This window comes from Ruditapes philippinarum, unplaced genomic scaffold (assembly GCF_026571515.1).
Source record: "Ruditapes philippinarum isolate M1 unplaced genomic scaffold, ASM2657151v2 ctg4743_1_1_1_1, whole genome shotgun sequence".
Lineage (NCBI taxonomy): Eukaryota > Metazoa > Mollusca > Bivalvia > Venerida > Veneridae > Ruditapes > Ruditapes philippinarum.
Window position 1 is genome coordinate 249,984 of NW_026857404.1, and position 18,504 is coordinate 268,487.

Genomic DNA, 18,504 nt, shown 5'->3' on the forward strand with positions numbered 1-18,504 from the left:
AATCAACCTTTCATAAACTACATCTGTTAGTTCCTCACATCTTAATTTAATGAAACTTACTCAACAATTTACTGGACTTAATTAATATTTAAGGACTCCTTTTGGATGCACATTACTGCTTAAAAAGATTTAAGTATATAATAGTGTAAAATAATGTGTCCAGATTGAGCACTCTTCTCCTGGATATCTGTCCCAGTAACAGGACAAAAACTTGGACCACAAGCTGTCAGATTTAGAAGGATTTTACAGAACTTAAAAGTACAAATATTTTAAATTGAACCATCAAGTTTCAACATACCTCTTCCATTGAGAAAACACCTCTTCAAGTTTAGGACTGCCATCTGTCTGTACATTTTTAAACTGAAATAAAATTTAAGTTAATAATAAACTTTAATAATCATGATTTTTATCAGTTTTGTCTTCTCTTATACTACTAATCAGGGTTCTCAATAACTTTCAGCTCTGCAGGCCAAATTTGTATTCTAGCAGGATGTCTAGGGGGTCCGGGAAAATTTTTGAAATTAAGCGCTTGATTTCCTGCATTCTAGGCCATATTTTGGCAGTTTAAAACTATTACAGAAGACCAAATGTAAAGGCATAATTTGAAAAAAAAAATATATAAAATTTCTCACACTATTAAATTCTGTAAAAAAATGTGTTACATTATGAGTAATCCAGTATTAAGAGTGTTGTCAAATATATTTTGTGTGATGAATTGGAAAAAAAGTGCAGTTTTGTCTTAAATACTGTGTTTTTAAGTCATTTTAAACTTAATGAAACACCATATCATGCAATTCATTTTAAAATGCTGGACCAATACAGTTATGTCGGGCATTAATTGCAGACAGGAGAAAAATATTAGAAAATTACTGCATAAAAATCACTCTTATTCAATAATAAAATATCATGTGCCAGATGCCAATCATTGTGTTTCATTTTTTAGGGATTGACGCTTTCATCGAACAGCCTGGCATTTTAAAATGACTTGCCAATTATGTGAATACTCACCTGGCATTAAATGATTAAATAAAAAATAAGCAAATTATGTGTTGCCTGTCAAGCTGCAGGCATGACACTAACAAGATTTCAATAGAGCTTACAGTTTCACATCTACATATATACATCAATGTACAGTTTATGTTTACAAAATCAAAACAGGCCCAGTGTTCACAAAAATTTAAGGATCAGGATCAAATTAAAAACTAATATTCTTCACTGTTTATCCTCATAGATTATATATCTAATAATAATTTGATGAAAGTGGGTTTGTGATGGAAAGTTTATGAAATTTTAGATAAATTTATTGTTATTTTTGTAAGATTAAGGGAATTTTACAGTTTATCCAAATATTGATTCTGATCCTAAAATTGATTCTCATTTTTAAGTTAAAAGCTTGAACAGGACCTAAATGTGTTAGTCATAAATTCTATAAACTTATTTGTCAGACATGGAACAGAGCAAATGTCACAAAAACAAACTTTTACTATTTATGCCAACAAATCTCAGTACATGTAACTTCACTAAAAATGTATTCAGTTATTTGGTATAAGATTTGAGTAGGAGCATTGGATTTAAATCTTTTGTCCCTGATTTGAACAACAAATTATAGATTTTAAGTCATTTTGATCAAAGTATATTGCCCTTAATTTTTATACCTACTATAGGGTATCAAAACTTTGATAACAAGCTTGTTATTAATATTATATTACTTGCATTGAAATTGCTTATTCATAAATAAGCATTGTATATATCAGTGTATGAAGTTCATGTCCGAATAAGTTACATCCGAAATCAGATCTATTTTCGACAACACATGAATGTACAGTCGAACTTCGTTCGCTCGAACTCGGAGGGCCAGTGCAAATTTGTTCGAGAGATGGGTAGTTCGAGCCAACCGAGGTTGAACTATTATTACGTTGATCAGATGCCTAAAAGTTTTCCTAGCTTACATCGGTCGAATGATAAATGCGTCAATATAATTGTTTGTTAGTACATCTGTTCGTCGAATATTTCATATTCAGAATTATTATACCAGTGTTTTAATTAAGTATAAACGGTACACTGTGTTAATCTATATTCATGCATATTATAATTGGTTGAGTTCGATTGGGCAATCACACCAAACTTGTTGAACAATGTTCAAAATATATTTATATGTTTATAATGGGATGAATTTCATTAAAAAAAATAAATTAATGAAATATTTATTAAAAACATTTACAGCAGCATCTATTTGTAGTCATTTACTAAAATAAACACACATATAAGTATCATTCTATAAATAGATAACACTGTTATGATTCACTTACATGAACCACGGTTGTAATTAAAAGCGTCCGGGTAAACGTCATTCTTTATTTGCATGCATATTTCACAAGTTATTTTCTTTCTATTGTTACCATAAACGGCAAATCAACAATATTATCATACAAATAAATTGGTAACAACACCTTTTATTTTGTATCAATTAACCTTAATTACCTTTGTCACGATCACGAGGTGTTAAAAACATGAGTCGCCGACTGTCATTTATTTAGGACATACCGACATGTCTTTTTGTGTTCGACCGAAAAGGTGTGATTTGCACTATATTTCTGCCTAAGGGACCAGAGATCAGGTTCTAGAGTTCGAGCGATCGGTGTTCGAGCAATCCGAGGTAGAACAATATATATTATAAAGGAATTTTGCCGGGACTGGGCAAAATGAGTTCGAGCGAAGGGAGGTATTCGAGCGATACAAGTTCGAGCGAACGAAGTTTAACTCTATTTAAGTACACATTACCAGTGTAAATGACAACTATCAAAGATTGATTTTACGATTTTATAGTAAACAAACCATGTTTTTAAAAGTTTAAACCCTTGAATAGTGTCCAGTTTTAACAAGTATTTTCATTGCAATATTGCAGTAGGCTGGAAAAAATCGGCAATGGAGTTCGACTTCCGGTTTCACTTTGTGCAGGTTTAATTAAGATTTATTTGCTAATTAAAGTCCGTTTTCAGATTTATTCCAATCATTTATTGTGTTTCTACTGAAAAATTAACAATTATCACGGAGCATCAGTATTTGACAGTCAAATTCTGTTCTCAGATTTTGGTATTAATTGAAACTTTTACAAATTTCAGCCGGCCAAAAAGTGTTTTTAAACGGTCATTTCGGCCAGCGGCCGGCTCTTATTGAGAACCCTGCTAATGCAAATTAATGAGACTTTACAGGATTGATTGGTACCTCAAGTACTTGAGCATATTAAAAGGATTTTCTGGTTAATTTACGAGTTATGGCCCTTGAATAAAAAACATGTTTTGGGCTGTTAATGGGACTTCAAGTTTTGGAAATTCTAGCATCTATTTTTAGTAACAGACCATACACTATTTTTAATATAAATACCAAAAAAAAATCACGAATGATCGCTCAAAACAATATGAATACAAATTTTTTTTGGTACAACATATAATTGAATAAATACACCTGTGATTCATAATTGCAAAGCCATGTTTTCAATTTAAAAAAGCATTTCGGTCATTTTTAGGGCCATGCAAAGGTTTCCGAACCTAAATTCTCGCAAGTCACATGATATGATTAAGGCAGAAATGGCACTAAATTTTATGAAATGTAAACACACTGATAAACTTTGAGGCATTATTTCATCACTCTAACCTTCTTTGTTTAAAAATATAGACTGAAGAGTACAAAATATATCTATATAAATAATTTACTGTATTTAAATAGCTTTTGTCCAGATAACACACTTTGATTAAATTACAGCATGACAAAAAATATGTCGAAGTTTTGGTTGACTTTCGATACAGGATTGGCTTCAGCATACAGGTCTTGCAGTAATATAAACAGGCTGGTGAAAATGCCCGATCGGGCTTATGTCATAAAAAATCATAGAAAAGAAATAAAGATATTTCTTTTTAAACTTTGTTTGTTTCTTGAGAATAATATTTGACATAAACAGATAGAAAAATATTTGGCTACTGTCACATTTGTGAGATTTATTTCCCCTTTTTCATGTTTTTATAACACATAATTTTTGAAGTCCTTAAAAAGTATGTTATATATGCAAAGTGTAAAACAAAATAGGTTTAATAACTTCTTTACACTCTAATGCATTGCGCCAACACCTATCAGCATACATTTCTTCAGTTTTCAGAGAAAACTTCAAAGTATAATGTTCAGAGTCAAAGAATTGTCAAAATATAAATGCTAGAAACAGAATATTTAATCCAAATATATAGAAGAGCCGGTTGAACTGGGTGATGCTCCCCAAATAGGTTTTGGACACAGGAACTTCAAGGTATACCTCTTGTAGTGTCAGAGTTATGTCACAGACAAAGTTCAAAGTGTAAAAACAACCCAAATGTTGCGAGCGACACATTGTCTCAATATGGTGATCAATCCTGTGAAATAGTTGTAAAATCCTACTTCAAATAACGAAGTTATGGGCTGGATAAGATTTTGCTGTGACCTTGACCTTCAAGGTAGCGACCCAAATGTTGCGTGTGACTCCTTGTCTCAATATGTTGATCATGTCTGTGAAATAGTTTTAAAATCCAACATCAAATAACGAAGTTATGTGCCAGATACGATTTTGCTGCAAGGTCATGCTGTGACCTTGACCTTCAAGGTAGCGACCCAAATGTTGCGGGCAACACATCGTCTCAATATGGTGATCATTTCTGTGAAATAGTTTTCAAATCCGACATCAAAGAACGAAGTTATGGGCGGGACACGATTTTTCTGCAAGGTCATGTTGTGATCTTGACCTTCAAAGTAGCGACCCAAATGGTGCACGCGACAGGTCATCTCAAAATGGTGATCATTTCTGTGAAATTGTTTTAAAATCCGACATCAAATTACGAAGTTATGTGCCTAACATAATTTTGCTGCAAGATCATGCTGTTACCTTGACCTTCAAGGTAGCGACCCAAATGTTGCGCGCAACACATCGTCTCAATATAGTGATCATTTCTGTGAAATAGTTTTAAAATCCAACTTCAAATAACATAGTTATGGGCCGGACACGAATTTTCTGCAAGGTCATGCTGTGACCTTGACCTTCAAGGTAGTGACCCAAATGTTATGTGCGACTTGTTGTCTCAATATGGTGATAATTTCTGTGAAATAGTTTTAAAATCAGACTTAAAATAATTAAGTAATGGACCGGACACGATTTAGCTGCAAGGTCATGCTGTGACCTTGACCTTCAATGTAGAGACCCAAATGTTGTGCCCAGTACGTCGTCTCAATATGGTGATCATTTTTGTGAAACAGTTTTAAAATCAGACTGCAAATAACAAAGTTATGGGCCGGACATGAATTCGGGACTTACAGATGGACGGACGGACAACCCAACGACTATAATTATGCTCTCCCGAAATTTTTTGGGGAGCATAATAAAGGTAATGGCGCAATAATCTAGAGCAAAATGAAGTTGTTGGACACATTTCTATTTAGAATTTTACATTACAATATAATTTTTATGAACTTCAAATATTTTGTTTCTAGAAAATGGGAAAAAGAGAAATAATTCTATGAAAATGAAAGATAACCAAAAATGTCCAAAAATATTTTGATTTGTATCAGGCCATCCTTAAAAAAATGTTTGTTTGCAGTAACCCGACCCAGAATTTTCAAGGTGGGTAGGTAGGTCGATTTTTATGCCCCTGCAATGTAATGGCCGGGGCATATAGTGTTACCCTGTTCCGTCATTCCGTCCTTCCATCCTTCCGTCATTCTGTCATTCCGTCATCATCAGTTTCCGTTCATTATCTTAAGAACGGTTGGGCACATTCAACTCAAATTTGACATATGGATATGTCATGAGAAAATACAGGTCAAGTTCGAATTTGGTCATGGTTCAATGATTTTTGGCAGAGTTATGCCCCTTTTACTTTGAAAATAATATGAAATTTCAGTTTCCGTTCATTATCTCAAGAACGGTTGGACACATTCAACTCAAACTTGACATATGGATATGTTATGAGAAAATACAGGTCAAGTTCGAATTTGGTTATGGTTCGATGATTTTTGGCAGAGTTATGCCCCTTTTACTTTGAAAATAATATGAAATTTTCAGTTTCCGTTCATTATCTCCCCAACGGTACAACACAATCAACTCAAACTTGACATATGGATGCGTCAAAGGAATGCGCAGGTCAAGTTCAAATTTGGTCGTGGTTCGATGATTTTTGGCAGAGTTATGCCCCTTTTACTTTGAAAATAATATGAAATTTTCAGTTTCCGTTCATTATCTCCCTCAAGGTACAACACATTCAACTCAAACGTGACATATGGATGCGTCAATGGAATGCGCAGGTCAAGTTCAAATTTGGTCATGGTTCAATGATTTTTGGCAGAGTTATGCCCCTTTCACTTTGAAAGTAATATGAAATTTTCAGTTTCCGTTTATTATCTCCCTCAAGGTACAACACATTCAACTCAAATTTGACATATGGATATGTTTTTGGAATGCGCAGGTCAAGTTCAAATTTGGTCATGGTTCAATGATTTTTGGCAGAGTTATGCCCCTTTTACTTTGAAAATAATATGAAATTTACAGTTTCTGTTCATTATCTACCTAACAGTGTTACATATTCAATTTTAATTTGACATATGGATATGTCAAAGGAATGGGCAGGTCAAGTTGGAATTTGGTCATGGTTTGATGGATTTTTGGCAGAGTTATGTCCCTTTCACTTTGAAAATAATATAGATACATCTTAGGAATAAGCAGTTTAAGTTTGAATTTGGTCATGGTTCAATGATTTTAGACAAACTTATCTTTCCTGAATGTTGGAAAAATTTTGAACTTTCAGTTTCAGCACTCATTCTTTTAGCCATTATTTTGGCTACAAATATGCAATATGCTTTTTCTAAAGGTTAAGACTGAATAATTTCAGTGCCTTGAACGTTGTATGGAAATGGTTTGTGTTAACATTGAAAAGTTTTAAGGGCTTTGAACTTAAAATGAAAAAAAAAAATTAATGCACCATCTGAAATTTTGGCTGCATGCGGGGGCATCCGTGGCATGATGACACATTTCTAGTTTTTTTTTTTTTTTATTGAACTGTACTTCAAAATAAACATGGAATTTCAAAATGCTGGACAATATATGCTTTGTTTATCTGGTAACAATTAATAAATTGATAACTGAATTCTAATTTAATAAGACCTACATTTTATTTCTTCTATTAATCTTTAAAAGAACAAAACAAAGCACAAGGCATAATTTTCTGATTAAAAAAAAAAAAAATTTATCCTGACCATGAAAAAAAAATTTGAGTAGGGGCAAATTTTGTGAGTCGGTCGCGTTACTGCAAACAAACATTTTTTTAAGGATGGCCTCAATATATCAATGCTTGATAAACAAAACAAGTGAGAAAGAAACTGATTGATTATTTTTCTACAAATAAGATATTTTATGTCCAAGCCTGATTGGGCCTTTTCACCAGCCTGATAAAAGCTGTTCTCTGAAGTCGCTTTATCTAAGGCTTTGTCTAATTTCATATCATAAATTATTTCTAAACAACAAACAAAATACTGAAACACCGATTAGTGAATGATTAAATACGCACTTGGTTCACCGGTATGCCTAAAATACGAGATTTTTGACGGAAGTGACTTTTAAAATTTAAATTGTACCGTTTTGATAGAATTTTACAGTGAATTTTCTGTTTGTAGACGTATTATATTATTAGCAACTTATAAATATCTATTTTTCAAAAATAATCACTATGTTGATTTAATAGCCATTTATTGGCATAATTTCTATACACAAGTTCTGAAATATTCCTTTCACTCACTTTGAAAAATACAAAAGTGACTTGTAAATTAATAAATATAATTTTTTAATTGAAATTTATACTAAAATTGCAGTTTGTAGGTGTATAATATTATTATCAGAAATATACAACATTTATTTTCAAAAATAATCATGATGATTTAATCACAACTCTATATTTAATACAAGGCTTCGCGAAACTGCTGAAAAATTTGCCTGACATTCGGTCAGAAAAACTTTCAATTCTTGTCTGACCGAAAGAACTTTTGTCTGCTTCATTTTTATTTGTCACCGCATGCATGTTCGAAGGTTGGTCGGCCCTCGGTGAATAAAAATCATGCGGTCCGAGATAAATTTTCTTTCTGTCAGCCCTCATGTCCGAATAAAATTTCAAAAAGTTAAAAATATCAATGACCAGATTGATTAGAAGTTCCCGGTGATGCAAAGAAGATATTGACCAACCTTAACTCTATTTTGTACATGTTAAATAAATATCAGTCAACTCTGTATTTAAAAAGTTTCATCAACAACGGTAAATTTTGCCATGAATTACAAATTTGAAAATTTTGTTTTACGATGCCTGTTGAAAAAGCCGATGAGTAACAAACTTAAAATAATAAAAAAATATTTAATCTAATATTATCAAAATAGACAGTAAGTAGAACTGTGAATGTTTCTGCAGGAAACATACAAATTTTTAATTGTCACATATTTTCGCGATGCCGCTTTTTATAATTAAAAGAATCGTACCGATTCTTTGCATCACCGGGAACTTCTAATCAATCAGGTCATTGATATTTTTAACTTTTTGAAATTTTATTCGGACATGTCTTATTATATTGAAAAATGTGTCTTGTTTGTTGAAAATTGTCATTTATTTTAACTTCTTTATAATTCATTTATTATTATGTAAGTTAGTGTAATAATTTTACAGTAAATGGACCCCATTGGAAATAAGCTTTTAGCTTCATGGGCAATCCTAGGGTTACATAGAACATACTCATTAATTAATCTTATAGTTACTTTTGTTGCATTTATGCGTGTGTTTTTATATATATATGCAAGTTGATATATGTGATAACATTGTTTGTATATTATGTCTATTCCCTGAATAAATCGATACGATACGAACCAAAAGGAAGATATGTTTTGTTAAAATGTGTGTAATAACACTTAAAATGTAGTTTTGGGAATTAAAATTACTAAAGATATTGTTTACATTCGTTGTGATGGAGGTATTTACCAGTATAACCCCTTACTCTGCATAAATACATCATATTCGTCAACTGCATAAGTGCAGCAAAGATGGCTTAACATATTCAATGTGATCTGGAACTCCTACTTTTTGTGCTTGGGAGTCCAAGGACTCCTACTTTGAAAATCCTAGTGAGAACCCAGCTTAAGTTATTTCAATTGGTCAGCATCTTACTTGTTTCTATATGATGGTCACACTAATAATATAAAGAAAGATGATCATTTTTACATTCAACGGAGTTATAAAATAATGCTAGAAATGTCTGGGCATTATAGACATAATGGTAGGGTGACAATCAAGCCATTCAGAAACTTGAACCCGGACCCATTTTTTAACAAGGGGTGTCATATACCAAAATGTTCCAATATATTCGTAGTTTCCAAAACTGCCGGCATAAATTGGCATAAATGGTGGAGAACAGAGAAATCCAAGATGGCGTCCAAGATGGCCGCCAAAAATATGGAAATAACAACTTACTTACTTTTACTTGATTTTAATCAGTTAAAACAGATGCATTTGTTCTTTTCATGCATTTTTGTATCAAATACATATCACATATTGAAATTCAGTTTCTATTTTTAATATAACAATATCTTTTAACAGACACAGGATGAAAATTGTGGCGAAAAATAATGAAAATTTGATAAAATTTTAAGATGTCCGAACATTTTTCCATGTTATAATGCAATTTACAAATCAATTGATTAACTATGGTTTATATTACAAGAAACCATCCTTTGCATATGAAAAGTGCAATTGATTTTTTTTTATATAATTGCATTTTTTGAGAAAATGTGTATTTTTTAAGTGGGTGGGGTAAAATATAATTTGATAAAAATCACAAATTTATTGTAAGTTACATTACTGTTATGTATTTAAATTGTTATTATTTGAAATAAACTACCTGAAATACTTTAATCTATAATTAATAACAAAATTCATTAACTTTTGGACAAAGTATGCAAGATTGTTAATAGTTTTATAAGAAATTAAGCACATTATAAGTTGAACACAGCGTTTCAATTTAACCTGATAAGTTTATGCTTAATAACTTACTTGCTAAAAAAAGTTTTTCTTTCATTTATCCAAGTTTAAACAATCATTTAATTTATTTCTTGTATGTTTCATATGTAAATATGAAAACTTATTCAAACATGTACGCTTTCTTTGGTGAGTTTCTACATACATTTCCCGACCTTTCATGTAACTGAGTGGGTGGGGTATATGTACATAACACAGTTTGATATTTCAGGTAAGAGTAAACATCCAAATAATAAATAATCACTTTTTCACAAAAGTTTTTGAATAAAGGCACATTTGATTATAGAAAATTTCCTGAAATAGGTAAAAAGGAATGTAATTGTAGTAAAATTCAAGAACAAGAGGGTCATTGTAGACTTATTTTGCACACCATATTGACAACTGTATATAACTTTTGGTGATTTCATCTTAAAAATGCAAATAAAAGAACAGGAAAAGGCACAATCAAAATTTAAATTTGATAGTGATGCCAAATCGTTAATATCTAGGGACTAAGTGACATATAGAATAGATTGCTTTATTCAAAATTGGATTTACTTAAAAAACAACAACAAAAAAACAACAAAAACACTAATTACTGTCGTCTTTAATGCCATCAAACTGTCAGAGATCTACAATATTAATTTTGGATTGTGTGTTTATAAATAAAATTTTACTTTTTAGTTTTAAGATGTTTTGCGTTACGTAATTCACTTCTAATACAGAAAAAAACTAGAAATGTGTCCATAGGACACGGATGCCCCCACACGTTACTGTTCTGTCAATCTTATGACTCTAGGTCAAATATTTTTTGGACTACATGTGCCACAAGTTGAAAACTAAAAATCAACAAAGGGCCATAATTCTGTTAAATTTGGTCGCAGCAAAAATTCCTTCCTTTACTACCATCTACACATTAAGGTTGTTAATCCCTGAAAGTTTAAGCAAGATCTGCCATCCGGTTTAAGAGGAGTTGAGTTCACAAAATTTCTACATAGTATATAATGAAAAAATCAACAAAGGGCCATAATTCTGTTAAATTTGGTTGCAGCAAAAATTCCTTCCTTTACTGCCATCTACACATTAAGGTTGTTCATCCCTGGAACTTTAAGCAAAATCTGCCATCCCGTTTAAGAGGAGTTGCATTCACAAAATTTCTACATAGTATATATTGAAAAATCAACAAAGGGCCATAATTCTGTTAAATTTGGTGGCAGTGAAAATTCCTTCCTTCACTACCATCTACACCTTAAGGTTGTTCATCCCTGTAAGTTTAAGCAAAATCTGCCATCCGGTTTAAGAGGAGTTGCGTTCACAAAATTTCTACATAGTATATAGTGAAAAAATTAACAAAGGGCCATAATTCTGTTAAATTTGGTCGCAGCAAAAATTCCTTCCTTTACTACCATCTACACATTAAGGTTGTTCATCCCTGTAAGTTTAAGCAAAATCTGCCATCCGGTTTAAGAGGAGTTGCGTTCACAAAATTTCTACATAGTATATAGTGAAAAAATTAACAAAGGGCCATAATTCTGTTAAATTTGGTCGCAGCAAAAATTCCTTCCTTTACTACCATCTACACATTAAGGTTGTTCATCCCTGTAAGTTTAAGCAAAATCTGCCATACAGTTTAAGAGGAGTTGCGTTCACAAGATTTCGGGACGTACGGACTGACGGACGGACGGACGGACAAGTGCAACGCTATATGCACCCACATTGTGGGGGCATAAAAACATCAAACTGGCAATTCACATGCATGGATAGTGAAGTTTGACTGCAGAATATAACTTGAGCAGTTGCAGTATTGGGTTAAAATGTTAGACTTAATATGAAGGCTTTAACCTTGATGTTTCAAAGAACTATTTTTTAATCATTTAATAAGCATATTGAAATGGAAGACCCCACAAGGTGATAAACTGAGAAAAATAAACAATGTTGGTAGTGATAAACAAGGTGTTGTCACTAACTAAATCAGGTACAAAGGGTTTTATGCAAAAAATAACCCGTCAACATTAGCCAATTGGTTTCTAAGAAGATCCCGTTTGAAGAAAACGTGAACACATTGAAAAATGATAAAAAAAGTTTAATAACCTAAATAAAGAAATAACTGAATTATAAAGGAAACGGGCCATTACACCAAAGCACAGTGTACATTATATAAAGAGAGAAGAGGGATTGAAAGAGAGTCAAATCTCCAGTTTTATGTCAACAGTCCAAAACCCTGTGACCAAAGTATAAGTAGTAATCTGGAAATTGTTGTAATAAAAATGTACTCATCAATTAAATTTGCCATCTGGTTAACTGAATTCTTGGTTTGGACCCAATTGACATCTATGTGTCTAGAGACAGTTTTATTTATTCGTTTCATACATTCATGTATATCTGAAAAGCAGGAATGAGAAAATAGCTCAGGAATTAGGCAATAGTAACGCCTAATATGTGCAATATACGGCCGTTACGAGCAGCACATTAATTAAACAGACATACATATCAACTTTGATGTAATGTGTGCAAAAAATGGCTGAAACTATTGGAATAACAGAATCTTATTTGAGATATTGTCCACTTTTCATAATAATTTTAAAGCTTCTTAAACGTTTGCAACGTGCCGTGTTCTATCTTACATTAAGTTATTGAAAGTATGAGGTATTTCAAACTTTACACTTGGTATATAAATTCAGAATATAAATGAGCAGTGTCACGACAAAACCAACATAATGGGTTTCCGACCAGCATGGATCCAGACCAGCCTGCGCATCCGCGCAGTCTGATCAGGATCCATGCTGTTCGATTACAAACCCTATAACAAGTAGTGAAACTGATAGCGAACAGCATGGATCCTGATCTGACTGCGCAGATGCGCAGGCTGGTCTGGATCCATGCTGGTTGCAAACTCATTATGTTGGTTTTGTCGTGACACGGCGCAAATGTAGTAGTCTACGTTAAAAAAAATATTTATTTGAAACATTTTGTTTTGCGTTTATTTTATTTTTTTTTGTAAATTTTCTCTTCTGTAAAAACGATAATGATTCATTTATATTCTACAAGACAAGGTTCTAAAATTCACCGAAATTCGTGAATATTAAGCATTATTTAATTTTACCCATGAAATATGGTGCTATATCAGTCAAATATATTTCATATTTTTTAAAAATAAATATGAGTTATAAATATGAAAGTGGGCGGAGTCAAAACTCATATTTATTTCAAGGGACTTCTTTCGCCATTTTGTTTGAAAAATCTGATAAATACAAAACAACTTTTTCTTGAATTTTGTTTTGAAAACTATCTAGAATGATAGAAAATGGTCTTACTAAGAAAATTAATCCGAACACCAATATCTTTAATTCAGTAATTAACGCTGTACAGACGTTTAAAGAATTGTTTACATGACGTCACAATGTAGCGCCAAACAGCGCGTGCTTACGCATAAATTACTGCGCGCTGTACAATTGCAGTTGGTAGCAAGCAAGGGGTTTCGTTACCATTTTCTTTGATAATGAAATTAAATAAAAAGGTTATTTTTAAGTTTTTCGTGAAATATGGTATATATTTTCACTCAACATGATAAAATGCTACATATTTTCACTCGCCGTACTGGCTCGTGAAAATATGTGGCATTTTATCATGTTGAGTGAAAATATATTTCATATTTCACTCAAACGAAAAAATATCCTCTTAATATTTCAACTAACTTTTATTTGTGTTTAATTTAATTTGACCAAGTTGAAGAAAAGTATTTCTACATTGAAAGTGAATTGCATTGGATCTCTGAAATGTTAATTTAGGTACATGTCATCATTGTACATCATCAATATGAAAAAGCAAAATTAAAATTGGTTGTTATAATGAAATTGCGCAAAATCAGTTGTTTACAGTATTTATAGCGTATTTAAGATTTTAAGTGTTAGACCCACTATATTTTAAATATGCTTTTCTATTTTGACCATGAAAAACTTGTGTTACTTACAGAATACGTAAACATCTTAAATGTATTTGATGTAATGACGCAAAATTAATGATATTAGCTTGTTATTTATGTCATATTTAAATCCTTTAAATTTACAACATTGTAAACAGTAATTACATTATTCCCCATCCACTCACATGCAGATGGTTAAATTGGACAATCACTGTAGGAAACATCATCAGAAATGCTTCAATCTATTTAATAAAAATGTATGTTTAGTGGTAGGATATACAACTAGAACTATCACTAAATGTGATTAATACCCCCACAAGACTGCTTCAGAAATGAAGATGTTGCTAGTAACAGAATACCTTGTAAAAGAATTGAAATATAGAGTTATGGTTGTGGGCAATTAAAGATAGTTGTGGCTCTTGTATGTTGCATTTCCTTTCAATGTGGTTGGCCATTGATGAAGTTTTATTGAATTACTCTGTAATAAGTCCAGAAAGACAAGGAAAAGAAACAAAGGGCAATAACTCTATAAATACTGAAGATGGAGTTATAGTTCTTGTGCACTGCACTTCCTCTTATTGTGCTTGACCATTGTATGAAGTTGTTTTGAATTCCAACCAGTACGTTTTAAGTTATGCTCCGGACAAGGAAAAGTATCAAAGGGCAGTAACTCTGTATTTTGTCAAAATGGAGTTATGGCTCTTGTGCACTGCACTTCCTTTTAATGTCCTTGACAACTGTATAAAGTTGTATTAAATTTCAAACAGTAGTTTTCAAATTATGCTCTGGACAAGGAAAAGTAACAAAGGGCAATAACTCTGTGATTAGTCAAGATGGAGTTATGGTTCTTGTGCACTGCACTTCCTCTCAATGTGCTTGACCATTGTATGAAGTTATATTGAATTCCAACTATTAATCTTCAAGTTATGCTCCGGACAAAAAAGGCAATGGAAAAGTAACAAAGGGCAATAACTCTATAATAAGTCAAGATGGAGTTATAGTTCTTATGCACTGCACTTTCCCTTATTGTGTTTGACCATTGTATGAAGTTGTTTTGAATTTTAACCAGTAGTTTTTAAGTCATACTCTGAAAAAGGAAAAGTAACAAAGGGCAGTAACTCTGTAATAAGTCAAGATGGAGTTATGGTTCTTGTGCACTGCACTTCCTCTCAATGTGCTTGACCATTGTATTAAGTTATATTGAATTCCAACAATTAGTCTTCAAGTTATGGTCCGGACAAAAGAAAGCAATGGAAAAGTAACAAAGGGCAATAACTCTGTAATTACTTTAGATAGAGTTATGGTTCTTGTGCACTGCACTTCCCCTTATTGTGTTTGACAATTGTATGAAGTTCTTTTGAATTCCATCTAGTAGTTTTCAAGTTATGCCCCAGACAAGGAAAAGAAACCAAGGGCAATAACTCTGTAATTAGTCAAGATAGAGTTATGGTTCTTGTGCACTGCACTTCCTCTCATTGTGCTTGACCATTGTATGTAGTTATATTGAATTCCAACAATTAGTCTTCAAGTTATGGGCCGCACAAAAGAAAGCAATGGAAAAGTAACAAAGGGCAATAACTCTGTAATTAATTCAGATAGAGTTATGGTTCTTGTGCACTGCACTTCCCCTTAATGTGTTTGACAATTGTATGAAGTTGTTTTGAATTCCAACCAGTAGTTTTCAAGTTATGCCCCGGACAAGGAAAAGTAACAAAGGGCAATAACTCTGTAATTAGTCAAGATAGAGTTATGGTTCTTGTGCACTGCACTTCCTCTCATTGTGCTTGATCATTGTGTGTAGTTATATTGAATTCCAATCATTAGTCTTCAAGTTATGCTCCGGACAAGGAAAATGCAACGGACGTCTGGACCGACCGACCGCCCGACCGACCAACCGACCACCGGGTGACTCCTATATACCCCCCCAAACTTCGTTTTTGGGGGTATAAAAAGTACATAGGTGTTCATGTTTATGTAAAAAGTCAATAAAAAGAAAGAAAATGAGAAAGTACAAATAGACTATTTAACAAGAGCTGTCGGAGGACAGCGACGCTCCACAATTCGAAAGAGTTGTCACAAGGTTGTTTCGTTGAGTATTATACTATTGCGTACCTATATGAATACATAAAATTGTCTGAAAAAAGTACAAAAGCTTGTCATTTAGATGTTTTATCGAGTAAATTACTGCATGATTATTATGTATGCATACAATTGTCACAAAAACATGCACAAAGCCTGTCAAAAAGATGTTTTGTTGAGGGATTATTATTTTACATAAAATTGTCAAATAAGGGCTTTTTGTAAAATACATATGCCATCCACTCAAAAATTTATCCAAAATTTTGTAAATCGAAAAAGAGGTATTGATATGCAGAAAGCAAATCAGAGTTATGGGACTTGTGCCAATCACGTTCAGTGAAGTAAGAAAGTCACAGAAAACATGTGCGTGAAGTTCCAATCCATTCCCTCCAGTAGTTATGGAGATACCCTCCAGTAGTTATGGAGATACCAGCTTACGCGCAAAAACTTAACCAAGAATTTCCGAAAAAAGGGCATAAATATGCAAAAAAGCAAATCAGAGTTATGGGACTTGTGCCAATCATGTTAGATTATCATAGAGAAGAGAACAAGTGTATAAAATTTCAATCCATTCACTTCAGTAGTTATGGAGATACCAGCTTACACGTAAAAACTTAACTATAGGGACGCCGAAGCCAATAAATGGGTCTGCATTATCTAAAATATAGGAGTTTTCTTTAATTCAAACAATTTTCTCTTCAAAATATTTGCAATTCATGCGTATTCTATTCCACAATTACTTCATTTGTTAAAAAAAATAGAGCTTATAAAGCTGTTTCATAAACTAGTTTAATATAAAGTTATTTACAATTAATTTGCGATAAAGACATTATTTGATATTTTACCCCACCCACTCAGAAATACACATTGTTCTAAAAAATTACTATGTATTGAACACACTGTACGGCATTTTCCTTATATAAGAAGATTGTTTCCTGTTATATACAGCATGCCCACTCAATTTTAAATGTAGGGGTACATGTACCCCCTGTCATTGAAAATTGGGGGTACATTTCAAAATCTGGGGGTACATTTAAGTTTAAACATGTTTTTGTTTGTAAGAACATTTTAGTCAACATGATATTAACCTTTTCCCTTATATAAGCGTGTTTCGACGGCTTTTTGCCCCCCCCCCCCCCCTTTTTTGAGGCCTCAAACAGTGAAAAAATGTCCTATTTAGACCAAAAACACTGTTTTTCGTTTGAGAAATGTTGTTAAAAAAAGTGACCATTTTTTCGGCGCCGTCCCCCATCCAAATAATACATCAGGGGGTTGCCAGAAGGGGGATGTGCCCCCTTCTGTTTGGGGGTTTTGAAGGGGGGCGGAGTCCCCCTTATCGCCAAGAAAATTTTGGACTTGTGAGAGGCTTAAAATGACCCAAGGTTGATCATAAGGTAACGTGTAACCAACACTGAAAAGCCTTTGACTCTATCTCAATCCCTTGAGAAGTTGCAGCATTTTGAAGTAAATTTTGATGGAAAAAATCGAGGCAAAAAAGTGATTTTTGGCAATTTTGAGATGTCCCCTCGTTGCCATGGTAACAGGAAATTTAAGACTGAGCATGTCGTTACAAAGGCAATGGTCCAGTCAACATTTGTGCCAAGTTTGATTCAGTATTGAAGCATTGTTCATAGTTTCATAGCAGTTTGAACTTGTAAGAGGAGGCTTTTCAGTGAAAATGGCCATTTTTCACAATATGCTCATGGGGGAAAGGGTTAATGGGGGGAAATTTTAGGGAGAAGTGACTTCCTCGCGAAAATTAGGGAGAATGGAAACAACCCAATGTGTATGCATTAACATGCATGGCTATACATCCTTTAATTATAATATAAACACAATTAACATCACATATAATATTTCTCCAGTTTATTAATTAATAGTAGATTAATTAATAGTAGTATTAATTAATAGTAGATTAATTAATAGTAGATCTGGCAATGGCATCTAAATGTTTTTGAGCTGCAAATATGAATAAAAAAAATTATTTTTGATATCTATTGATCAGCTATTTATAAGCTTTCTCTAAATATGTGTTTATATATTTTCATGTAGATTTGTTGATAATAATGTGTAAGAAAAAGATATGATGATAAAATCAATTTTATATTTTTTACTTTCCTCACTTTTAATAGAAGATGAGGTCACATTGGATATTGATTAATAATATCTGTTCTATTCTGTTTTGGTGACAGAAATTTCTTTCAAATTCATGAATGTTGTAATGTCAGATTTATATGCATATAATTATGCTTATAAAACAATTTTTAAACATCAAATAATATGTAAAATATGTACTGCAAACATTTGTGCACATTATATTTGATTACTAAAATTACATACATTCATTTCTTATTGAAAAAATTTACTGAGAAATTGTAGAAAATTAATTTCTAATTACCTCCCTTTATTTTCATGAAATGTTAAATTCGGTAATATCTTTATAAA

At 32.4% G+C, this 18,504-nt stretch overlaps 1 protein-coding gene across 1 annotated transcript in view; it reads right to left on the reverse strand.

The window, feature by feature from the left end:
• The window catches only part of LOC132749611 (uncharacterized), a 41,368-nt gene that overhangs the window by 1,226 nt on the left and 21,638 nt on the right, over positions 1 to 18,504 (reverse strand). The window contains exon 2 of the mRNA XM_060739451.1: positions 299 to 360. Within this exon, the coding sequence (XP_060595434.1) occupies positions 299 to 360 (62 nt within the window). The remainder of the gene's footprint in view (positions 1 to 298; positions 361 to 18,504) is intronic.